At 36.2% G+C, this 27523-nt stretch overlaps 1 protein-coding gene across 2 annotated transcripts; it reads right to left on the bottom strand.

Moving 5' to 3' along the window:
- Positions 1 to 218: 218 nt before the first annotated feature.
- LOC131518762 (olfactory receptor 2T1-like) lies at positions 219 to 25829 on the bottom strand. 2 transcript variants are annotated; one of them, XM_058741146.1, is made up of 4 exons: positions 25503 to 25829; positions 20332 to 20570; positions 19627 to 20232; positions 219 to 1436 (listed from the first exon to the last, which is right to left on the bottom strand). In XM_058741146.1, the coding sequence occupies exons 2-4, from the start codon at positions 20440 to 20442 to the stop codon at positions 447 to 449; spliced, it is 1707 nt and encodes a 568-aa protein (XP_058597129.1). In that variant the 5' UTR covers positions 20443 to 20570; positions 25503 to 25829; the 3' UTR covers positions 219 to 446. The 2 variants fall into 2 exon arrangements, with proteins under 2 accessions (XP_058597129.1, XP_058597136.1); XM_058741153.1 differs by lacking the exon at positions 20332 to 20570 and having other exon boundaries at positions 25612 to 25829.
- Positions 25830 to 27523: the final 1694 nt, after the last annotated feature.

The following is a 27523-nucleotide window of genomic DNA, read 5'->3' as shown; positions in this document are numbered from 1 at the left end:
GTATTAGTCTTCAAAATAGAGAAGATAATATTTCTCTTATACTTAGATGGTAAGTATAATTATACAGGATTATCACATATACAGAAATTACCATCTTGCCTCCTGCACTCTTCAACACAGTTCATGCAATTTAAAATTGCATGCAATTTATTTTTATCTCTAAAACGTAAAAACTTCAAGCAAGATTTTTTTTTTATTTCTTAAAAACACTGGGCATTTATTTTGAATGCAAGTGAACAGGTCATAATAAATGGAAGATATAAGAAAGGAAAGAAGAGATGAAGGAATGAAGATTAAGAGGATACATTTCTTATATTGCTCTTTTTCTTTTCCTTTTTCTTCTTCTGCACAATTAAATCTTCCCTCCAGGTTAATCCTTCATTAAGAGCATGGCCACAATGTCCACAAAGGCTCCTATTTGTCATCCACATGAGAAGAAGACATTGTCAAAACACATCTCCTGACACTTTTTGTGTACATTTGAACCTGCCCATTGCCCTCTTCAGAGCTCCAGTCACATCCTTGTTCCTCAGACTGTAGATGAGTGGATTCAGCATTGGTGTAAGGATTGTGTAGAACACAGAGAAGACTGTATCCTGGGCTGGGCTATGGTAAGAGTGTGGCAGCATGTAGGTGTACATGGCAGCCCCATAGAACAAGGTCACTACTGTCATGTGAGATGAACAGGTGGCAAATGCCTTCTTTCTTCCCTCAACTGAACTCATGTGGTGGACTGTGGTCAGGATTTGGGCATAAGAAGCAATCACCACAGAGAAAGGAATCAGCAACATCAGGACACAGCACACATACATTACTGTTTCATAGAGGGCTGTGTCTGCACATGCCAAACTCAAGACTGCAGGTGCCTCACAAAAGAAATGGTTAATTTCCCGGGAGTTGCAGAAAGGAAAGGTCATGGTTATGGGAGTTAGAAGGAAGCCATCCAAAAAGCCTCCAAACCAGGAACCTGCTATGATCATCCAACAGACCTGGCGACTCATAAGGACAGGGTAGCGAAGGGGGTTACAGATGGCCACATAGCGGTCATAGGCCATGAGGCCCAGTAGGAAGAACTCAGCTCCCACAAGGGTGAGGTAGAGGAAGTGCTGAGCTGTGCACCCCATAAAGGATATGGTTCTTTGACCCAGCAGATAATCAACCAGCATCTTGGGCACAATGGTGGAGATGTACATCATGTCAATGAAGGAGAGATGGCTGAGAAGGAAGTACATAGGAGTGTGCAGTCGAGAATCAGTGTGGATCAGGAAGATCATAATCCCATTGGCCATCAATGCAGTGAAAAAGATGATAGAGACAATGGCAAAGAGAAGGCCTGAGATGTCCTTCTTGTTGAACAGTCCCATCAAGGTGAAGTCTGTAGAGGATGTGTTGTACATTTCCATGGATCCCATGATGGTGTTGCTGTGACCTAGAATCTTCCAAATAAAATGAGAATATTCGCAGGGAATTAATATAAGGACATATAGGTTGATTGTTAAGCAAAAACTTGTAAAAGTCTGAAGAAAATACCTAAAAATATTTCCTTACAATTTTGATGCTGGTATCTATCATTTAATCTATTATAGAATGTTTTTACATAAAATTGATCACCTTAAATCAATAATTCTTTAAATACATTTGACAAGATTATGTCAACAGATGCTATTGTACTATAGTGATACATATAACAACACATAGTGTATAAACCATATTGTTATTCTGTTAAACATACCCTAGTCTGGTGTGTGCATGTGTGTGTGCGTGTGTGTGTGTGTGTGTGTGTGTAACTACTATGTTAGTTTAAATTGGCGTCCTTATTAAATGAATCTCTTTTTTAAGTTTATTTATTTTGAGAGAAAGGGAGAGAGAGAGAGTGAGCAAGGGAGGGGCAGAGAGAGAAGCTGAGAGAGAATCCCAAGCAGGCTCCACATTGTGCAGTGCCTAATGCATGGCTCCATCCCACAAACCATGAGATCATGACCAGAGCCCAAATCAGGAGTCAGACCTTCAACTGACTGAACCACCCGAGTGCCCCAAAGGAATCATTATCATAATCAACAATACCACATCTTAAAAATATCCCAGCACGGACGATAAGTAGTCTATCTCTGCCATTTAGCTACAAATGAGTGATTGTCAATGTGGACTGTGAGAATTTGAGAATTATGAGTATTCTTTTGATACCATTTCATCTGTGTTGCAGACAAAATTGTATGGGAGAAAATGGGAAATAAAAACCACTCTTGCAAACTCAGAAAAAAAAAGAGGCAATCACTCTTATAGAATTATTTTTGTTTATTTTTAAGAAATAAATTTAAATTTAGGATGATGAAGAATTGGCATTAGGATTATGTATTAGCATCAACATTCGCTATTTATTAGTATTTAGTATTTGCAATTAGGATTCAGAGGAAATAACACAGGGACATACATGGTTATCCATAAACCACCTGCTATTTTTGGAAATTGAATTTTTTTCATATAGATTGGTAATTAAAAATACTGATATTTTACTTAATTTCAAGTGGTGATAAAAGAAAAAATCTACAAGCTTTTTTGAAAGTTAATTATTATTTTTCATATGTTTAACATTAAGTATGTCAAGGTAAGATATATTTTACCAATGTGTTTTAAGGTAGATTGACCAAACTAATCCATTCCTGTAAATATTATGCAAATATGAGCATTTGAATTAATTGCACAGAAAAGAAAATGCTATTAAGAATAATTACAGGGGCACCCGGGTGGCTTAGTCAGTTGAATGTCTGACTCTTGATTTTTGGCTCAAATCATGATCCAAGGGTGGTGGAATCAAGCCCCGCATCGGACGCCATACTGAGTATGGAGAGAGATTCTCTCTCTCTCTCTCTCTCTCTCTCTCTCTCTCTCTGCTCCTCTTCCCTGTTGTGCACACTCTCTCTACCTATTCTATCTTATTTAAAAATTTAAAAAGAATAATTAGAACAACACTGTGAAGAGTTTACTTTGTGCCAAGTGCTTCATTTCGATTGACTTGTTGAGCTTCACAATAAACCTAAGAAGTGAGGAACTATAACCCTCATATCACTGATGGCAGAATTGTGAATAATGTTCTTCTGGTCACACATACTCTTAATAGCAGGGATGTTTGGACCAGGCAGCCTCAAATCATTCTGTGCTCTTACCTACAATCAAAAAATTAGGCATTTACATTATCTGTCAAATTAAATGTGCCAACAATGTAAATTTGTGAATTTTTTAACTATATGCAATAATTAATATTGCTAATGAAAATATGTCATAATTGAGAATATACCACACAAATTATTATACTCAAGACTGCTGTTTTTAATAGAATAAACTCTATTTTTTCTCTTTTATCTTTTTATGTGTATGAATTTCAAACTATTTGAAACTCATTTTATAAATTTCCCTGACACCATATACCATGTCATCATCATTTCCAATCGGATGATTGGAAATCATCCAATTTCCAATCGGCCTCATTTCCTTTACCTTTCTAATTAAAATATATATCTAAAGGGAAACTGCTGTCAAGTTTATGGAATAGCCTAAATATAAGTTGTATTCTGTTTCCACACCTTTCACATTTTTAGTCTAACTCTTATGATGCACGAAATTCCCAGTAACAGAGGCAAAATTATGTATTCCTTTACAAGGTCAAGTAGTTTTCCCTGTTCATCATTCACATGCATTCCAAAATATTTTAAAAATATCTATCTTTCTGTTTTTTTTTCTCTATCTCATCCTATAGTCCTAGCATAACAAAGGCAAACTCTAAAGTCTTCTCTATTTTGCATCTGGCTGGCCTTACTCTCCTTTTTGCACGTAAAAGTTCTAAATGGTCAGAGAGCAAGTCCTGTTTGGTTAAATCTGCTATTTTACTATGAGGAAATATGATGAGAAGGACCCATACTTATTAAATTTCTGCTGAGAACAGATTGTATTACTTTGTTATGGTTAGTACAAATGAAAATAATCAGAAAATGTCTAGAATAATTATGTGACCTTATACAGGAATTTCCTTCTGCAATATTATAGTAGACATAGAGTAAAGCAAAATTTAGAATCAGATGAATTGAGTTCTTCTACTCATGTTAATGCTGTTACCTTGGATTCTCTCCCCCAAACACTCTGAGCCTCAGTTTCCATTTATATTAGATTTATTTTTTTTAATTTTTTAATGTTTATTTATTTTCAGAGAGAGAGAGGGAGAGAGTGAGGAGACAGAGTGAGTGAGGGAGGAGCAAAGAGAGAGGGAGACACTAAATCTGAAACAGGCTTCAGGCTCTGATGTCAGCAAAGAGCCCGATGTGGGGCTCGAACTCAGGAACCATGAGATCATGACCTGAGTTGAAGTGGGACACTTAAATGACTGAGCCACCCAGATGCCCCTAGATTTAGATAATATAATATACAGGGCTACTTTATGGATCAAATGAGAAATTCTTAGATGATAATATTTTATACAATGCAAAGTAAAATGCCAATGTTTTACCCATATATGTTAGTTATTTCAAAACTATTGGTATGTGAGAATCTCCAATTTCTTATTTAAGTAGTCCACATATTCAACTAAAATACATGGATTTGAATTGCAAAATAGTCTTTGAATTCAATTGTATGGGCTCTGGAATTCCTGGAAAAACTATTTCAGCCATTAAATTCTATATTTTTTCTCTAATTATGTCTTCACTTGAAGGAAATCTCCTTTAGCATAAATTCTCAGAAATATGTACATCACATTTAAGCCTGAAGAGAATCTGAACATCTATGAAAAGCGTATATATGCTTGGGCTGGAAATTATGAGAACATAAGAAAAAAGTTATTAAGTAGCACCAGAGTGGCTCAGTAAGTTAAGCATCTGACTCTTGACTTCAGCTCAGGTCATGATCTCATGGTCCATGGGTTCCAGCCTTGCATCGGGCTCCATACTGATAGTATGGAGCCTGCTTGGGATTCTCTCTCTTCTCTCTGCCTCTCTCTCTCTTTCTTTCTCTTTCTCTCTTTCAAAATAAATAAATAAATAAAATTGAAAAAAAAGAAAAAAATATTAAATGAAATTGACATGACTTTATTGGATGAAATTGTCTTCAGAACTTACTTAAATTATATTTGTTACACTATATCACAAATTTTTAAAAAATGTAATACATTTATTTTATCTTGACATTTGCAAATATTCCCTTATTTTGTAAGGAGTACACATTTGATTGAGTAGAGATGTTTGAAATTACTTCTCCTACCTAACTTGAAGTCAGGATATGATTCTTGCTCAGGCCTGGGATGATCACTAAGCCCATCCTTTTAATAAAATTACAATGGAATCTCTAAGTTGTAAGTTGCAGCCTTTCCCTGATTCTATATGACCACTGGTGAACTTTCTGCCAAATGAAAGAACATACTTCATGTTTTTTCAGTGCAACAGGTCCATTGCTAGGAAGCTCTGTGCTCACTTGCATTAAGAATTGCCTCATGAAACTTCCATCTTTGGCTTCTAGATCTGCTCAGAAGCAGCTTCTTCCCTTTTTAACTTTCAGCCTTTCATAATGTGAATATGGTTATAATCTTTCTTCATGCTTTTCTGTGTCAAGCTTCTTGATTACCATATGAATGCACTCATGAAGACCTTGCCAAAATGCTCAAGTTTCAGACACTAACTTGAGATGGTCTTTGACAATGTCCATTTTAAAACGCAATATCTCAATTTCAGCAACTACTTCATGTGAAGCTTTTCCGATGCAGAATACACTAAGAATATTACTTTTATATTTTTATATCAGATTAATCACACTGTTGACACATTATGTACACATTAAAACTCTTCTGGTTGAATTATTATATGAGAGTTCCCCAGCCAGGTCAATTCTTAGTTGTGCAGTTTTTTTTTTAATGTTTATTTATTTTTGAGAAAGAGAGAGAGAGACAGAATGCGAGTGAGGGCAGGGCAGAGAGAGAGAGAGAGAGAATCTGAAACAGGCTCCAGGCTCTGAGCTGTCAGACACAGAGTCTGATGTGGGGCTCAAATCCATGAGCTGTGAGATCATGACCTCAGCCCAAGTCAGATGCTTAACTGAATGAGCCATCCAGGAACCCTCACTTGTGAAGTTTTTAAAATAAATGCAAAACCTTACATTTAACCCTGAATCTTCTTTATATTTCTAAATTCTGCAAAAATTGTAATCATCCATAATCAAATCAAATTGAATAAGAAAGACATAATTATTAGACAGTAAAATGTCAATGTAATCAGACAATTTCACCAAGTGTCTATTATTGTTTACAACATCAATCCAAGAAGTGACTTAGAACTATATTCCTTTGTTGACCATGTAGTCCTCCTGCCAGAACCTCTAAAGAGATCACACACTTGGATAACCATTGGATAACCATAATTAGAGAGACCCACTCTTTCTGATTAAAGTTTATTCCATGGTACGGTGGACATTTATAAAAATGTTTCTGAACCACTATCAGAGTGGAACTGAAATATACAAGTATCTGTACAACCTTTAAAATCATTATGGAAGAGTGATATGTAAAATGTTTGCATTACTGACAATGCAAGAGCTCTGGGCTTGAAGTCAGAGGACCTACAACGGAAATATACAGTTGCCTGTATGACCTTTAAAATCATTATGGAAGAGTGATATGTAAAATGTTTGCATCACTGACAAGGCAAGAGCTCTGAGCTTGAAGTCAGAGGACCTACAGGAGTCTGTCTATGTGTCATTAAGGCAAGGACCTCCATCTTCCAAACTTCAGTTTTCTTTTCTGTAAAAAGAGTGCAAGGATACAAAGGCAATCATGCCAGTGCTGGTGGTGATGGGAGCTCCAGCAGGGAATTAGGAAGACTTTTCATAATTGATGCCCTATAAACTAAGACTAAATGCAACTTTTTCATTTAAATTTTCTGTGTCTTTCCAATAATATTGCCCTTTTCCCATCCAATTAATAAGGTCAATTTTTGCTTAAGTCATTAAAAAAGAAAAAAAAGAGAAAAGGAAAGATTTTGCTAAGATCATGTACACACAGACATAAACAGGTATTATTAGGAAAGAATATTCTTTGCACTGTTCCACTCAATAGCACCATTACAACTGTATATTTGAAATGCATTCTCTAGATAATTTCCAGAAATAATTAAACAAGCAGTCTGCTTCTCAATGTATTTGAGGTGGGGGACGTGGGGCAGTCATCACATCACTAAGTTTCCACCTGAGATTTGCAGCCCGTGAGTTGTAGACAGCCCTGTCTCCATTTCCTTAAATTTAACTTGCATAAGTCTTTGATTTATTGAGACCCTTAAAAAATGTTGTGGAAGCTCATTTATTTCCTTATTCAACAAATATTTAAAGTGTCATTTGAAGAGCCAGGCTATGTGCTCATCAGCATTTGATTAGTCACCTGTGATCTTGGTGGACACCTTCAATAGACCTGGATTTTCATTAAAGAAATAGGAATTAACAATAAACAGAGTTGGTCTAGTATTTCAGCAGCCCCTAGATAATCACTAAATTGCTTAACTTTAATAATGAATTTTGCATTGTGAAGAAAAACTTCAAACTATTTAATCCAACCATTTAATTTCCAAAGAGCTTCAAAATGATTTATTCATTTACCCAATATCTTCTCATTTTAACCCCATCAATTTACAATCCTCGATACTTTTCTCAGGCATGCAATTTGACTGCTATGTATTAAAAGCAGCTTGCTACACACATTTCTTGGTATGCATAAAAGAAGGGAATGCACATCCTCAATATAAAAAATCACCTGATGCCTAAGTTTATACTAAACTTAGGTTCAACTAAGATAATCTCTGTCACTTACTTAGAGGTGAATCCTCTCCACACAGTCATTCAGAGTAGGGTGCGTTGTTCAAAGGTAAAGACGGTTATACAAAATTTGTTAAAAATGAATGAATGAATAAATGAATGAATGAATGAATGAATGAATACATAAATACAAAAAAAAACTCAGCAGGAAAGCATAAGAACTTTCTATAACTAAGAAAGAAATGGGAATTGAACAAAGACTTCAGAAAACAGAAAGTGATCTGTTACTAGAAGAGAAATTATTGTTTAATGGATTTGATTTATCTTCTAGTTTATGTTAACAAATTAAAAACACAAAGCTATTCACAGTCATAGGTATCCATGGTAGGAGAGATTTCAAGATCTGGCCAGTCTGTATGCCCAGATGTCTGCTGCATGAAAATCCAGCACACAGAGGTTTTTAATTTGTATTTATGAACTTGAATTTTCTGAACTATAGACTAAAAGTATCCTTAGCAACTGGTGATGGAATTAGCACAAAGAGATATGCACAGCAAGTTATCAAGAGCTATTTTGCAATATAACTCTGCAGAAGGAAGTATCATTAAAAGAAAATTCCCATACTAAAACTCCTGAGACATTTTGCAATGCCAGGACAAATCATACAAATTTTCCATTCTTCTATAAAGGTGTGTTAATTCTTGCATTCTATCTTTACAAGAAAATAGCTAGAAACCAAAAAAGAGACAATTATGAAAGATTAAGAAGGAAGAAAGCTGCAGACCATTAAAGAATGCTAAATCATCTCTGGGTGTTCTGTGTTTGGATTCCCTAGCACAAAGGGGAGCAACCAGATTGAAAAGAGGCAGGAATTTAAATAGTTTTATGACAATGACAGAAAATGAGGTGCTCTTAAAAAGAGCACATCTCATCCCTATGGATTTCAGTATATATTAATGAGACAGATTTGTCACAGCTAATTAGAATTGTATTCATGGGGTGGAAGAGAGTGAGCCCTAAAGTCATATTGGGCTTTGAAAAAATGTTTCCAACACTTGGTTCCCAAGTGCAAGTCCCTGATATTCTGACCATTTCATCAGAAATTTCCTCCAGCATCTTTTCCTACTAGAGAAATGTGGGAATTACCATGAAAAACAATAAAAAATATTAAAAATAGCCTAATTCATGCTATTTTTTTAACATTTTATTGATGTAATAATAATTATTACATCTGTGTATTATGGCAATACATACCTTGAGGAAAATATGAATTGTTTAAAAATTTAGAATATTCCTTAATATCCAGAGATAGTTGCCAGAAACATATCATATAGAAAGTTATCTGTACAGGGGCACCTGTGTGGCTCAGTTGGTTGGGCTTTGTGGGTTCGAACCCTGCATCCGGCTCTGTGCTGACAGCTCAAAGTCTGGAACCTGCTTCGGATTCTGTCTCCTTCTCTTTCTGCTCCTACCCCACTCATTCTCTCTCTCTCTCTCTCTCTCTCTCTCTCTCTCTGTCTCTGTCTTTCTTTCTCTCAAAAATAAGTAAACATATTTAAAAAAAGATTATCTGGGGGCTCCTAGGTGGCTCAGTCATTTGGGCGTCCAGCTTCGGCTCAGGTCTTGGTCTCCCAGTTCATGAATTTGAGCCCTGTGTCAGACTCTGTGCTTACACCTCAGAGCCTGGAGCCCGTTTCAGATTCTGTGTCTCCCTCTCTCTCTCTGACCCTCCCCCATTCATGCTCTGTCTCTGTCTCAAAAATAAACATTAAAAAAATTATAAAAAAAATAAAAAAAGATTATCTGTACAAAATTGCATTTCCATTGTGTGTATACATACATGCGTAAGTACAGTTTATGTGTGTATACACACACATACTGTATAATATTTATATACTAACACATATATATGCATGGGTATGTTTATGTATTACATATAGTTTGGCAATTTATATTGTTCACGAACTACTTCTTAAGAAGTGTCCTTCATGTGAAATACTCTTCCAAATGTAACAGTCAATGTCCACAGGATATTCTATCTTATGGATATACTCCATTATATTTAACCAATATTTCAATTTTGATGCACACATTGTTTTAACAGTGGCAGTAATAAATCATGTAATGATAAAAATTCTTATACTTAATTTTGAGTGTGGATCCTTGAGTGTTTTTTTTCACAACGTTTTCTTCCATCAGAACTATTTAATCATTTTGTGTAAATATATTTAAAGTTTTTATTTATTTTTTAAGTTTGTATTTATTTTGAGATTGTATATATATGTATGCATATATATGTATATATATACATACATATATATATACATATATATGAGAGAGAGCATGAGAGAGAGAGAGAGCTAGTAGGGGAAGGGCAAAGAGAGAGGGAGAGAGAGAATCCCAAGCAGATTCTGCGCCGTTAGCTCAGACCCTCATGTGGGGCTGGATCACGTAACTGTGATATCATGACCTGATCCAAAATCAAGAGTTGGATGTTTAACTTACTGAGACACCCAGGTGCCTCTTTATTTCACTTTTAAGTTGCATTTTTACAATTTCCCACTTTACTTTTCTACTGCCTATCAGTTCCCATTTCCCTGGTGCATTCTCATAACACTGTAAAATTAAATAAACACACAAATTTACATGTCTGGTAATTCTGGCGTAAGATGACTTAATATAATTATTTTTAAATTTTTTGAGTAAGGTTAAAACTTTGAATATCTGTCCATTTGTTTTTATTTATTATAAATGCTATTTTTTTAACTTTCTCTTTGAATATTTAAGTATGAATATGTGTCTTCCCTGTATGTCTCAAGTATTGCTTGCATTTTCTTGTTTTTTTTATTTTGTTATTGTTCATAGCTTTTTTTTGTTAATCAATAATATTTTTTTAATTATGGAGTAAAAGTCATCATTACATCTGTAGTTTCTTCTGCTGATTCTATACTTTGAAATCCTTGAATAGCTTCATTGTGAGAAACTTGTTTTTTAACTTTTATCAGTTTTCATTTGTCTGTATGTGGGGATGTTTTACACTTAATTCTTCAAAGTCTAGAAATTGGAGATATGAATATGAAGCAGAGATTTACTGTATTGTCTCTGAAAATTATGTATTTGTCTTAAAATCAACTATTGATAATTTATTCCTTTATCCAGTCAGTTTCAATGTCATTTTTTTTCATATACTAAATCTTTATAATTTTCAGGAACTTAACTCTTCTAATTCTTAAAACTGTAACTAAAAACTAACATTTTATCAGATATGTCATTTGAAATATTTTTCCCCATTCAGAAGGCTGCCTTTTAGTTTTTTATTGTTTCCTTTGCTGTGCAGAGATTTTTATTTTGATAAAGTCCCAATAGTTCATTTTTGGTTTTGTTTCCCTTGCCTCAGGAGACACATCTACAAAGAAGTTACAAGGCTGATGTTCTCCTCTAGGATTTTGTTTCAAGTCTTACATTTAGGTCATCAATCCATTTTGAATTTATTTTTCTGTATGGTATAAGAAAGTGGTCCAGTTTCATTTTTCTACATGTTCCTATCATGTATGTTGGTTTTCCCAACATCATTCGTTGAAAAGACTGTCTTTTTCCCATTAAATGTTATTTCCTGCTTTGTCAAAGATGAGTTGACTATATAGTTGTGGGTCTATTTCTGGGTTTTCTATTCTGTTCCATTAGCATGTGTGTTTATATTTGTGTTTGTACCCTGGTGTATGATCATTACAGATTTTTAATATAACTTGAACTTTGTTACATTGATCCATGTGTCTGTTTTTGCCTAAAGAAAGCAGAAGAAATAATATAATAAAGATTAGAGCAGAAATAAATACTTTTTTAGAAAAAAAATAAGTAATTGTATTAAAAAAAAAACTAAGAGCTGGTTCTTTGAAAGAATTAACAAATTGATAAACCCTTAGCCAGACTCATCAAAAGAAAAAGAAACAGATAAAATCACAAATTAAAAAGGAGAGATCACAACCATCACCACAAAATGCAATTATAATAGCATACTACGAAAAATTATATGCCAACAAACTAGGCAATCTGGGTAAATGGACAAAATCCTAGAAACTCACTATTATTACTGAAACAGGAAGAATTAGAAAATTTGAACTGATCCATAACCATCACAGACATTGAATCTGTAATCAACAATCTCCCAACAAACAAGACTCCTGGGTCTGATGGTTTCCCAGGGGAATTCAACCAGACATTAAAGGAGAGTTAATACCTGTTCTTCTCAAACTGTTCCAAAATATATAAATAGAAGGAAAAAGTCCAAGCTCTTTCTATGAAGCCAACATTACATTGATTCCAAAACCAAACAAAGACCCCACTACACAGGATAACTATAGGCCAATGTTCTTGATGATCTTGGGTGCAAAAATTCTCAACAATTCAACAGTACATTAAGAGAATTATCCACCATGATTAAGTGGGATCTCTCCTGGGCTCTAGGGCTGGTTCAATATTCACAAATCAATCAATGTAGTACACCATATTAATAAAAGAAAAGATAATAACCTTATGATCTTGTCAATAGATGCAGAAAAAGCATTTGGCAAAATACAGCATTCATTCTTGATTAAAAAAAAAAACCTCAACAAAGTAGGGGCACATAGAACATATCTTAACATCATAAAGACCATATATGAAAAACCCACAGCTAACATCAGTCTTAGCAAAAACTGAAAGACTTTCCCGGGTCAGGAATAAGACAGGGATGTCCACTCTTACCATTACTATTTAAGATAGCACTGGAAGTGCTAGCCTAAGCATCAGACAACAAAAAGAAATAAAAGGCATCCAAATCGGCAAGGAAGAAGTAAAAATTTCACTATTTGTGGAGGACATGATACTCTATGGAGAAAAACCTGTAAGACTCCACCAAAAAATTGTAGAAGTAATACATGAATTCAGCAAAATCATAGATATAAAATCAATGTGCAGAAATATGTTGCATTTCCATACACCAATAACGAAGCAGCAGAAATAGGAATCAAGGAATCAATTCCAATTGCAATTGCACTAAAAACAGTAAAATACCTACGAATAAACCTCACTAAAAAGGTGAAAGGTTTGTATTCCGAAAATGATAGAACATTTATGAAAGAAACTGAAGAGGACATAAAGAAATGGAAAAGCATTCCATGCTCATGGATTAGAAGAACAAACATTGTTACAGTGTCTATACTATCCAAAATAATTTGCACATTTAATGCAGTCTCTATCAAAATACCACAAGCATTTTTCACAGAGTTAGAACAAGCAATCCCAAAATTTGTATGGAACCCGAAAAGACCCCAAATATCCAAAACAATACTGAAAAATAAAAACAAAACTGGAAACACCAAAATACTAGATTTCAAGCTATATTACAAAGCTGTCGATGCACAGTACGATACTTGCGCAACAGATTTTTGTGTGTTGATTTGTATCCTTTGTGTTTACTTATTTCATTTATCAGTTCTTGCAGCTTTTTGGTGGAGTCTCAGATTTTCTATATAGAGTGTCATATGATCTGCAAATAGTGAAAGTTTAACTTCTTGTATTGGCCACCATTCTTTACAAACTATGTTTATGTGTGTGTGTGTGTGTGTGTGTGTGAGCGCGCACGCATGCGAGCGAATGCAAGTATACATGCACACGGGTGTGAATTCTCCTGAGCCTCAGAAAACACAAAATTTTATTTTTTTTCAATTGTTACTGAGTTTTCTCATCAACAAAAAAATGGTTCTATAGATAAAAACATTCGATGCAAGAGATCTGAATTTTTTGCCAATGCTGCTCTTGACAGCAGATTGTGTAACCTAGTATAGCTTGCTGGAACTCTGTTTCCTTATCTTTAGAATAATCATTTTGAACAAATCAGTAATTACAAATACAGGGTATTTGTGCCTGGCAACTACACCCTGGCACTCACCCCCAGGAGCACGCCTGTATCCATCCTGGTTGATGAGATTATACCACTCTTCTTACAAACCTTAACTCTGGCCTTGTCCTTGATGAAATTCTCAACACAGAAATCCAAGAAGCCACTGTCAATTGTTGAAATCAGCACATGTCATAAACCCATTGATCAGTCATTGTACTTATTCCCTTGAACTTTCTTCCTGTATGAAAGATTCCTCACATTTCCTTTGGACGTCATCTACACAGTGCTTGCTGATTGTCAGGCCCTTGTCAGGTCCTGGAAGACCACTGGATTCCTTGTCTCACCACAGTGTTCAATTCACCTGTACTCCTTCCCATGGATGGTCTTGTTCTTCTTAGGGACACCAATTAATGCCGAAAATCACTCTATCTGCTATATACAGGTGCATCATTTTTAAGCAAATCATGTGTTCATGATGTTCTAAACATCAGAATAGAAACCACAGTTTAAAACTTTGGTCATATACTTCCTGAAGTTGCTGAAAGGGCCTGTGCACTACTCAAACTATTGTCAAGTTTTTTTTTTTTGAAAGAATTAGCAATTATATCTGCAGGAATATTACCCATTTCATTTACAAAGAAACAGGCTGAGACGGCAGAGTCATCTAAGTGACAGCATGAGTGATTAGCAGGACTAAAAGTCAAATTAGTCACTGTTCTAGGCATTACTAATTCTTCTATGAATACAAGTTATGTATTTTCCTTATAGGTTTCCACCAGAGGAAGCACAAATTCCTGACCTTATCCATTGGCTCTAGCACTGATGTTCAACCTGATTTTTCTGTTCCACGCCTGAATAGCTCACAAGTGGAAAAATGACTACATACTCCTTTAAAGGACTTAAAAATTTTGCACTATATTTGCACAGCTATTATGGTCTGAGCTACATAACTTTTAGTATTTGAAACTTGTATTGAATGATAAAATACTCTCTGAGAAGAAAACCATTCCACTCACTCTAATGAAGACTTTTCCTTGCAGTAACAGCTTTCATTTGAGATTGTTTTCTCCTAGTGTGGAGAAGACAGAGATCAGGGAAATATTGACCGTTTATTTCTCCTCCACACACAGATTCTGCATTACCAGTACTCTCTTACATATTCAGGAGGGGGAAGGAATGCTGACTTGAACTGTGGAATGCTAAGGAAATGTTACCTACCATATGCACAAGTGAAACTAAATGACATTTGGTCCAAGTTCTACTAATTAACTATTCTTTCTAAAAAATATTATCCTCATTGCTACCCACTCCCAAAATACACACAGCCAAATCCTAAAAGTAAGGCTAATAAAATTAACAAACTTTTATTATTTAATGCCCATCCCCACCCCACTTTTACCAGCTCCATTATATCTTGTGACAGCTTCTAGTGATTTCTTGAGTGAAATACAGTATCAGAGGGTTACATGGGTTTTAAGAAGGTTTTTATTAATAAAGTTTAAATCTTACTTTTTTTGGTTCACAGAGAGTTTAGCAGATGGTTCAGTGAGTTACCATATATTCCTTCTCTTTCTCCTATTATTTATATCCTGTATTAGTGTGGTTCATATATTATAATTGATGCACTAATTTTCATACATTATTATTAGTTATGGTCTATAGTTTATATCAGGATTCACTCATCCTGTTCTATGAATTTGGACAAATGCATGTCATGTAACTTCCACTACAGCATCATACAGAATAGTTTAACTGCCCCAAATCCTGCGTGTTCTCCCTATTCATCCTTTCCTCTCCCTAAGCCCTTGGCAGTCCTAATCTTTTTATTATTTCTATAGAGCTTCTTTTTCTAGGATGTCATATAGCTGGAATCATATAGTATGTAGCTTTTTCAGATTATCTTCTTTCACTTTGTCCTATACGTTGAAGATTCCTTCATGTCTTTCCATGGCTTGGTAGCTCAATTCTTTTTATTGCTGTATCATATTCTATTGTCTAAATGTACTGTAGTTTGTCCATTCACCTACTAAAGATAACTTGATTAATTCTAAGTTTTGGGTGATTATGAAAAAAAAATTCTATAAACATCCACTTGCAGGTTTTTGTATAAACATAAGTTTCCGAATCAGTTGGGTAAATCATGAGAAACACAATTTCCAGGTCATATGGTACGGGTATGTTTAATTTTGTAATAAACTACCAAACTGTCTCTTCAAGTAGATGTACTATTTTGCATCCCCACCAGCAATGAATGTGAATTCCTGTATTTTAGAATTTTGGTATTGCCAGCAGTTTGAATTATAGCCATTCTAAAATTTTTTTTAACATTTATTTATTTTTGAGACAGAGAGAGACAGAGCATGAACGGGGGAGGGTCAGAGAGAGGGAGACACAGAATCCGAAACAGGCTCCAGGCTGTCAGCACAGAGCCCGACGTTGGGCTGGAACTCATGGACTGCAAGATCCGTGACCTGAGCCAAAGTCGGCCGCTCAACCGACTGAGCCACCCAGGTGCCCCAAATTATAGCCATTCTAGTAGTAGTATGATTCAATATAATTGTTGTTTTAATTATTATATTTTGAAAGTATGCTTATTTATCCTTTTTCTAATCATTCTAATAACATTTACTTTCAATTCCTGTAGTTGGGATATTAAATTTACCTATTATCAATCCTTTGTACCTTAGTATAATTAACAAGGGAGTATGATTATGTAAGCTAAGGATAGAAAAAGGAAAATGGGGGAAGTAAGAAAAAAAAGCACGGATATTATGAAGATGAAAAGCAATTACATTTGTTAAAAATAGCTAAAATAATACTAACATTAATTACATTTTTCATATTTGATCTTTAAAATCTTATAAAGAAAAATATATATTAGCTAAAATGTCACAGGAGAGGAAATTTGGTTCCATTGATATTAAGTGATGGGCAGAGTTTCTTGAAAAAAATGGACCTGAAATTAATGCTCAGTTTTCAGGATCAGTCCCCTCTTTCTTTTCTGTTTTATGTATTGTGTTTCTTGTACTTTACCATCTTTGAGTTGGAAAGAAACTCCCTAATATCTGATACATGATGCTCCCCAAGCCAGTCTGAAAAGATCAAAGGATATGAGATCTTCCAGAAAGAAAGACTCAAAAAGATTAACTCTGGTTTGCAACTGATAGCCTTGCTGAATTAGATGCAAGCAGGTCTGTTTTCCTGATTAACTGGTAGTCCAATCCACAGTGTTCCAACGTGTACTGTTTCATTGGTTAAATATTTTGTCTACCACTCAACAGCTTTTATAGTGCAGTAGAAGGCTTGGGTGTATTTACCTCACCCACCACAACAAGTGCCTGTCGGCAGCAAAACATCACTGAACCCAGTCAGGATTTTTTCAGACTGGTAAGAACACAAAGCCTGGCATAGCACCATGCAGAAATGGCCCAAGAGGTCTGGGATATGGTTCAAATTCTTCAACTGGGTCTACAATTAAACCTAAACACATGCATTCTCTGGATTTCAGCTTCCTAAAGAAATTGTACTAAGTCATTTCCAAAGAATTTGCCAGCTCTAGCTTTCAAATGAAAAACGACTTCTTTTCTTCCATTTTGAAATGTTATCCAATGGAAAACCAAATGTTGCAACAAAGAAAAAGTGGGCTATTCACTTTTTCTTTGAAAGAGAAAGATTTATAAAAACATCCCCACACAACTTACATCTAGAGAGACATTCCAGAAATCTAATAATTTTAATGAATTGAAGAAACTTAAAATGGGTTAGTGAATTTGTGAATTAACTGAGCACTTTTTTCTCTCTCATCTCTCAATGTCTTCTGATGTAATAATTAATTACCATTTAACAAATATAACATCATAGAATTGACCTACAGAGGATTAGTCTGCATTTCTGCAATAATATATGATTCATTTTCTCCAGCTCTAAATTTACATAAAGGAAGAATGTTTTCAGTTGCTAATCAAAGAAAGATGTCTGGGTTTTCTAAATACTGATTTGTGTGTACTTAAGTATTCCCTTTGAAGTGTTCTGACACTTTAGTCTCTTTCAAATGTATACACCTCTAACCCTTTCATAAACCCCATCAATATGCCTTTAAACAATGTAATAAACATCACTAATTTTTATGAGAACACTGACAGTGATCAGACTATGTAATATTAACCAGACATTTGGGAGCATTTATATAAATTAATTACAATCAGAGGAGTGGTGTGAGATAAGAATTGGAGTTGTATAGTTTGTTGTCACCTTGGTTTCCATACAACACCTAGTGCTCATCCCAACAAGTGCCCTCCTCCCCGCCCACCACCCACTTTCCCCTCTTCTCCAACCCCCCATCTACCCTCAGTTTGTTCTCAGTCCTTAAGAGTCTCTTATGGTTTGCCCCCCTCTCTCTCTGTAACTTTTTTCCCCTTCCCCTCCTCCATGGTCTTCTGTTAAGTTTCTCAAGATCCACATATGAGTGAAAACATATGATGTCTGTTTTTCTCTGCCTGGCTTATTTCATTTAGCATAATACCCTCCAGTTCCATTCACAATGCTACAAATAGCCAGATTTCATTCTTTCTCATTTCCAGGTAGTTTTCCATTGTATATATAAGCCACATCTTCTTTATCCATTCATCAGTTGATGGACACTTAGGCTCTTTCCATAATTTGGCTATTGTTGAAAGTGCTGCTATAAACATTGGGGTACATGTGCCCCTATTCATCAGCACACATATTTATTTCTATCAATGATCAAAGCAATAGAAAAGTAAAACAACAATTAAAAAAAAAAGAACTGAAATCGTAACCAGCATAGAGGGTTGCTCCAGGTAGTATGTAAAGTTTTTTCTATAAGATGTTTTTCAGGAACCCAACTCAGAAGACCCACGTGAAAAGGCAAAGCACCAAGACCCTTAGAAGAGGACATGATATGTGCAGACATGGGATTTAACACAGAACCATTTTGAGCCAGATCAGAGCTGAAGCATGTGCAGAATTCCCCTGAACTTCTCTACCTTTAACTTTAGAGGATTACAACACTAAAATCTGCTCTGGAGGCAGATCCTAGGCAATTTTTTGAACTTGAGACATATGCACTATCATGTAAATGTGGTAAGTATGCACAGTAAACCTGGAATGCCTAAGTAATAGAATATGTATAAGTTCCCTAGTGTATATGCAAGCTTCTGGCCTCTGCCCCATCTGCATACTAAATAAAAGCTAATTGCACTATCCCCAAAGAGATACAATGCTTTAGGAAATATCCCCAGTATTCTCCTTAGTTACTGCAAGGAAATAAAAGCTTCCATACCAGACTGACTGTATGCATTGTATGTGCTACTGGCTTGCATTCACCAAGCAAAGGGACCCATTGCGTCCAGTAACAGAATGGGAGGACATGGAGAAATAATAAACACCAGCGGTATTTAGGCACTCTGGCATTATTCATGTTACAAGGTTTCACATTTTTGACAAAATTAGTGCTGATGCACTTTTCAGCATAACTGGCATTGGCAGTTGCTGAATACATTAGTAATATTACCTATGGTATAACCCCAAGTAACAGCACCCATGCACCCCTGAGCAGATGTGGATGATTTAGACTGTCAGAATCCTTCCCGTGTCACACCATGAACCCCTTGACATCTTGCCAAGACCCTTTTAAAGGCCCCAGTTACATCTGTGTTTCTCAAGCTGTAAATGAGAGGATTTAACAAAGGAGTGAGAATGGTGTAAAAGGCGGAGAAGACCTTGTCTTTGATCGGTGTGTGGTAGGATTGGGGAAGCATATATGTATACAGGGCGGCCCCATAAAACAAGGTCACCACCATTATGTGTGATGAGCAGGTGGCAAAAGCCTTCTTCTTCCCTTCTGCTGACTTCATCTGGTGCACTGTGATGAGAATTCGGGCATAGGAAGCAATTATCACAGAGAAGGGGATCAGCAGCATCATGACACAGCAAACATACATTACCATTTCATAGGCAGCTTTGTCACCACAGGCCAGCCTCAGCATGGTAGGTGCTTCGCAGAAGAAGTGATTGATCTTGCGGGAACTGCAGAACGGGAGACTCATGGTGATCGGAGTGAGGAGGAAGCTGTCCAAAGCACCACCAAACCAAGAGCTGGCCAAGATCATCCAACAGACCCGGTGGCTCATAAGAACAGGATAGCGAAGCGGGTTGCAGATGGCCACATAGCGGTCATAAGCCATGAGTCCTAGCAGGAAAAATTCAGCCCCCACAAAGCCCATGTAGAGAAAGTGCTGGGCTGTACAGGCAGCGAAGGAGATAGTCCCCTTGCCCACAAGATAATTGACCAGCATCTTGGGCACAATGGTAGAGATGTACATCATGTCAATGAAGGAGAGGTGGCTGAGCAGGAAGTACATGGGGGTATGGAGGTAAGGGTCTATATGGATCAGGAAGATCATGACCCCATTAACTATCATGGCCATGAAGAATATAGCACAAATTATGCTGAAAAGGAAGCCTGAGGTTGCACCATGAGTGAAGAGCCCTATGAGGGTGAAGTCACTGGAACAGGTTTTATTGTCTCCAACCATGGTGTTAAGTTGGACCTAGAGTGGTAAGGAAATAAGTGGGGGGTTAAAGAAAATTCCAGTAGATAATATGAATCATTTAAGATGTAAGTATAAGCATTAGTAAATTAAAATTACTTGTACAATATTAAACATTTTGTTCATGTGTATATGTTGTGGGGTGGATTTGCAGGTTCTTTCTTGGATATTTCTTCTTGTTGAGGAACAATTTTGAAGCTGAGTCTCCATGGCATGAAGACGAATGGATATTTGGCAATTGATCAGTTTAAGGGAGTGTAGTTATTATTGAAGAATGTGTGGACCCCACAGATCTTCACCTAGAGTTGGCTTCATGTTTATTTAAAACACGGATAGGGCTGTAAAACAATTGATTGAGTTAATTAAAGTAACCAAATAATTTAGGAAGATGTTTTATTGAATTGGGAAGTTTATGGCAACTATGAAACTGACCTGCCTCATCTAGACATAACCATTAAGTTGTAGATATGGGTGAAAATTATGCAATATAGTAAATTGAATCACTGCATTGTCCATCTGATCATTATTCAACCTTATTTTTTTCTTCACTCATTTGTTGAATTAGTAAATTGTACACCTGAAACTACTATTATACTGTATGTTAACTAACTGGAATTGAAATAAAAACAAACCAACAAAAAGATAAAGTGATTCTATTATATAATAAAACACACTAAATAAAATTACAGGCATTGTTCATTAAAATATCAGAGAACCTGGGGTGCCTGGGTGGCTCAGTCAGTTGAGTGTCTGATTTTGGCTCAGGTCATGATCTCATGATCAGTGAGCTGGAGCCCCGCACTGGGCTCTGTGCTGACAGCTCAGAACCTAGAGCCTGCTTCAGATTCTGTCTCCCTCTCCCTTTCTGCCCCTCCCCCACTCATGCTCTGTTCTCTGTCAGAAATGAATAAACGTTATTTTTTTTAATATCAGAGAACCTGAAAAATGCACACACACACACTAATGCCCCATAATTATGAACTACTCTCAATTATAAATGTGGATTAAAATCTCCCCCAAATTAATATTAGTTATTAAACCCAGCAATGCATTAAAAAACCATATCTGCAAATCTGTTCATATAAACCCACTCCCTCTCCTTTTGTTAAAAAAAATAATGTTTATTTTTGAGAGAGAGAGAGCACAAACAGGGGCTGAAGCTCAGAGCCCGACACAGGTTTCAAACTCATGAGCTGTGAGATCATGACCTGATCCAAAGTCAGACGCTTAAGTGACTGAGTCATGGGCACCCCTCCCTCTCCCTCCTAATATGCTTTAAAGTTCAGCATTATTTTTGGGCTAATGATAAAAGTCCTGAATGTGGTTTGCATGAACTTTGGTAGCCTGAATATTCAGGACTCTGTTCTCTAGTGCTTTGCCAGTTTCTCACATTTGTTTCCAAGAAAATAACCAGACTCAAAAGTCCCCCCTGCCTGGAACACAATTATTCTCTATTTATGTGGTTTCTATAATCCTAGGTCTCAGCTCACATAACTTGCCACATGGACCCTTTCTGGTGTCAGTTATAGTGTCAAATACTCTCATGATATGTTAACATATTTGTTCATAACATCAACAAAATATTGATACACAATATCAACAAAAATGATGAAATAGCTGGTACTAAACTTGGAGAAAAGTGTAAAATTAACAAAATGCACTCTTAATTGAAATTCTAATAGGAACTTTTTTCTGGAGAAACTTGGTGAAATAATTCTAAAGTGTATCTGAAAGAATGAGCATATGTTAAATGTCCAGAGGGAAAAATGTTAAAAATTGACAGTACATTCACCTCTGTAACACCTATGCAAAATACAGAAGCTGAACAACTAGACAGAAAAGACGGATTAGAAATAAACATCCCTCGGGGCGCCTGGGTGGCTCAGTCGGTTAAGCGGCCAACTTCAGCTCAGGTCACGATCTCGCGGTCCGTGAGTTCGAGCCCCGCGTCAGGCTCTGGGTTGATGGCTCAGAGCCTGGAGCCTGCTTCCAATTCTGTGTCTCCCTCTCTCTCTGCCCCTCCCCCGTTCATGCTCTGTCTCTCTCTGTCTCAAAAATAAATAAAACATAAAAAAAAAAGAAATAAACATCCCTCACCACCACCACTCTCCAAAATATACAGAAAATCATAGCATGTAAATGGTTGCTGCACATAAGAATTCAAATAAATGGAAGGATTAATTTAATAATATGTATATGGAAGTGAAGGAAAACCAAAAATATCACCCCAAACTCTTTCTCTGACATAAAAGTTATTTTGAGCTGAAGGAAATTAAGCAGAAGCAAACTCAGATAATTCTCTTTTCTACCTAAGGGCAGAATATAAATTATCCTTTTCCTAGAGACAGACTCTTATCAGCCCAGAGATGGCCCCTAATAAATCTGCAAAAAATCTTACTCTATTTGTTCCCTCCCTTATATTTACATTTCCAATGTGCTGCTCTTGGAAGTCTGAGAGTCTTATAATTTCTCTACAAACTCATTGTTCTTTTTTGAAGATGCTATATTAGTCTCAGTTTTAAGACATCACCTTGAGTTACTTTTTTTGTTTTGGTTTCTCCTAGGTGTTATACACTGCATGCATTAATAAGCTGTTTTTCTTTTGTTGATTTGTCATTTTGTTAAAGAATCTCACCTAAACATTACATGAATAGAGGTAAAATTTTGTCTCCCCTACAGATTAAAAAAAAAAAAAATTACAATTTAGAGTTAAAGGTTAAGACTTTTCTTTTAAACTCACAATCTTTACATCAGGTGGCTCAAAAGCTTGAGTAAAAAACGTATTACATTTCTAAAAGAAAACTTTTAGACAAAGAAATATTATTTTTCATAAGAAAAAGGTATTTTCAAAGAATGACAGTAACACTTAGAATATTCTTTAAGATTTCATTTTTAAGTAATCTCTATACCAAACGTGGGGCTCAAATTTACAACTCCAAAATCAAGAATTGCACCCTCCACCAACTGAGGAAGCCAGGTACCCCATACATTTAGGATTTTCAGTATGAGAAAGCGGGTTCTAGAGAAAATTAAAAGATTTTCTCTAGATATTTTTGGCAACATTTATTTTATATAAAACATCTTTTATAAACATCTACACTTTAGCTATTTTTACAAATTTATTCTGAGGAAAAAATAGTATGAAGATGTGAGTATATGCAAAGATGCTAATCAGCCATTGCTTTTGACAGTAAAAATAAACTGGAAACAATCTAAATAATCAACATCACCAGACTGACAAAATTAAACTCTGCAGCTTACCTTGTACCTATTGATAATAGTGATGTAGTTTAGGGTTTCTGGTCATGTAAATATGTGCAGGATGTATTTTTTATTAAAAACACATACTACTACTCATTTACAGAAATACATATGTCTAGAAAAATTATAATACTCTATACATAGTTTAGCAATTTTAGCACAGAGATAAGAAAGAATGAGCCCAAGGGCAGAGGCTCAAGAAACAGCAACCTTGAGGCTCTGCAGTATTGAATGGTGTTTGAGGAATCAGGAAGACACTTTACCAGAGCATCATAGAATCTGGTTTATTTTACTTACTGAATATTATAAACTTTATATTTAGTCCCTTTCCAAGTAAAATGGACTAGATCCTGATGGTAATCAGAGTCCCATAAACATATCTTGAATCTCTCCCTGATGCTCTCAATCTTCTGACCAGGGAGAACACCATCCTCTTACCCCCATGATAGCTTTTCCACTTGATTCCACAACTTGTAGCAGTGTGCCTAGGGTTTCTATTTGCTCCTTCTATCTTCCCAACTACAATGTGACATATTTGAGAGTAGAGCCATCATCTAAATAGTCTTTATATTTGCAGTTATTAGAACAGTCTTGCATATAACAGATGGTCTACATATCAATAGATTACTCCTAGAATTTAATGACTCCTATACTTAATATTTTCCCATTTCAAATGTGTACATGAGGGGACAATAAATATAAATATTTGCTTTTGCTACTCCCTGTGAAATCACACTGTACCAAAAAGGCTAACTTTGAAGACCTCTTAAGTCAGAACAAAACTGGGTCTCTGGGGAAGAAAGAAAGTGAATGATATCAGTCAGAGAGATGATGTTGTCAGCCATTGGTTCCCTTCTAACCACATAAATACATTATCCATGCACTTTCAACACAGCTTAACAGCATCTTTCCAACCAACAGCTACAACCATTAATGAAAAGCACTCCTACCTTTTGGATACTGCCTCTTGATGTGTCTAAAATGGGCCACAACGTCCGACTTCAGCCAGGTCACGATCTCGCGGCCCGTGAGTTCGAGCCCCGCGTCGGGCTCTGGGCTGATGGCTCAGAGCCTGGAGCCTGTTTCCGATTCTGTGTCTCCCTCTCTCTCTGCCCCTCCCCCGTTCATGCTCTGTCTCTCTCTGTCCCAAAAATAAATAAAAAATGTTAAAAAAAATAAAAAATAAAATAAAATAAAATAAAATGGGCCACAAAATGCAATACATAGAATCAGTTCATAAAATAGTTATTGGCTTTATCACAATGCTACCAGAATGATTTTCCATTTGATTATCTTTATCCTAAGCCCTTCTGCAAGAAAGTGATATTTGTTTTAAACAAGTGAATGGATATTTGTAGTTGAAGCAACAGAAAATTTGCAGCCCTCTCTCAATGTTTCTATGATTATTATTACACTCTACCTATATATCTATATTATATTATAGCTATACAGCATATACACATATAGTATACCTATTATACTATATTTATATACCTATATTATACTATATCTATATATATATATACTATATCTATTATTATACTGATGATCCCATTTTAAGTATTCCATTTTCACTTGAAAAACCTACCTTTATGTGTGCTAAATGAGTAATGTGACAGTAGTCAGAAATATTAAATAATAGCCTATGTTTTAAGGTTTGAAAACTAGTTTTTAGTCTACAATTTGGGCTTTATTAGTTCAGTCAAAAATATTTGCCTTTGGACTCCTGGCTTGTGCTTCATCTACTTCCAGTCCATTCTTCTTAAGGTAGATCACCCTAATTCCTTAAACCTCCACCAAAATTTCTACTTTACAAACCTATTCAATTTAATTGTTTTGGCATCTTACTTAAGTCTTTATGTTTTAAATTTATATCAAGTTTGTTGTAAATGGAGGTGCAAAAAATATCTGAATTTTATCAAACCATTGACCTTTCTTATCCATTCTCCCGCCCATACCCCACCCTGGCCCCATGCACATTATTTAAGAGATACAAATGGTTTTCTTACCCTTAGAATGTAGGTGAAGAAGGTGATAACAGCAGATGACTTATATCTAGAAAAAGGTATATGAATCAAAAGCAAAACTAGTTACAGACAACATCACAAGAGATAAGACCTTAGAAAATAAGCAGATAAAATGGAACTTCCTTTGTTTCCTTATTTCTTATCCTCATAGAGGTCTCCTTCCTTCCTTGAAGTGATGGCAGGAGATTCAGGTTGAAAGACACAAACCATCAAAAAGAAGATTGTTAGAAGTATTTAAAGATGAAACCTTAACTGGAGCCATGGATTTTACACTTCAGTGCCACAAAAACTTTGGGGCACATTGCACCAGAGAACCCAAGAGAACGTTTAAATAACCTGCAGAATGTCGTCATAATCATTCTGAGATTTCTTATGGAGACATTTCCTTCTAAGAATCCAAGGGTTATCAATTAAACTGGCTCTGGTTGGTATTGAACCAGACTGAGACTTCACTCAAATGTCTAAATTGTAAGCAAACGTTCCACAGCTAAAGTGATTGGGTTGAATTCTCTTCAGTATTTTTTTTTTAATTAGTAGCTTGAGAACAACTATTTTATGGATGTTTCATCACCAAACACTTATGTCTTTTATTCCTCTAGAGAACAGATTAGTAATAATGGGAAAATTGCCAACGGAAGAAAAGAGAAGTTTTCATTTGGTCATTTAATTTCTCACTTCAAGAACAATTGTCAGCTCTAATCCTGTCATTTTTCTCTTTCAATAATCACCTTCTCATAAAGACCACTCATTAACTAAATGCCACCAAAATAACTTGTACAATCACCAATTTAATAAAAGTACTGGCCAATTTGATAAGAAAGTATGTTTTTATTTAGCCTATTGTCAGTGTAATGGATGTAAAAACCCAATTTAAGAAAGTGATTATTATGAAACTTTATTTAACATATGGTTAGAAAACAAAGTTGGTGAAAATACTTTATTCCAGATTGGTAATTCTTGGCTGGGGGATGGGCGAGGGAGATGGCGCTGGCGAGCGCCTTTGTTCCCCGCCAAGCTGAGCTCTGCCGTCCGGGGGCTCAGCAGCTCTCCCTCCCTTTGTCCTCCATCCTTCCCGCTTTCCGAGCAGAGCTGTTAACTTATGACCTCCCAGATGCTAAGTCCCGCTTGCTGTCAGAACACACTCTGTCTGGCCCCTCTGCTTTTGCCAGCCAGACTAGGGGGCTCTGCTTGGCCAGCGAGCCGCCCCTCCACCCCGGCTCCCTCCCGCCAGTCCATGGAGCGCGCACCACCTCGCCACCCTTCCTACCCTCTTCTGTGGGCCTCTCGTCTGCGCTTGGTTCCGGAGACTCCGTTCTGCTAATCCTCTGGCGGTTTTCTGGGTTATTTAGGCAGGTGTAGGTGGAATCTAAGTGATCAGCAGGACGCGCAGTGAGCCCAGAGTCCTCCTATGCTGCCATCTTCCTCAACCCCACAGATTGGTAATTCTTAATTCATGTACAAGCCACCTTTGTTTGAAAAAAAAAAAGCCATTGCTTTCTTTTTTTAAAACAACAATTCATTTAAAAAATGCAAAAACATGGAAAATAGTTCATCACTACAAAAAGCAAAAAATGTGCTAGTTCAATCTGAAAACTTTGATATGTTCAATTTATCTCTGGGAACACCAGACTTTGTGGTTTCAGATTAATACTTCTTGTGATTATTTAGGTATGGCCAAGATGGCAGAACAGCATGGAAGTTTTGTTATTGTTGCTGTTGTTGTTGTTGTTGTTGTTGTTGTTTTGTTTTGCATCTCTCGTCTCTGACATGCAGCCAGATCAACACAAAACAATCTTGCACACCTAGAAAACTGATTTTAGGATTAACACAGCAATCTGCACAGCCTGAACCACAGAACTTGGCAAGTATGCAGTGCGTAGAGGTGAACTGGGGAGAGAGAAGCCACAGAGGGCAGGGAGCCCTTTTTGCTTGTGGGGAGAGGACGGAGATGGAGGTAGAGTACAGGATTTATCCCTCCCCCCCCCAAAAAAAAGCATCTGGAG

The sequence above is a fragment of the Neofelis nebulosa genome, chromosome 1 (assembly GCF_028018385.1).
Source record: "Neofelis nebulosa isolate mNeoNeb1 chromosome 1, mNeoNeb1.pri, whole genome shotgun sequence".
In the NCBI taxonomy this organism is placed as follows: Eukaryota; Metazoa; Chordata; class Mammalia; order Carnivora; family Felidae; genus Neofelis; species Neofelis nebulosa.
This window is presented reverse-complemented; position numbering and strand designations above follow the sequence as displayed.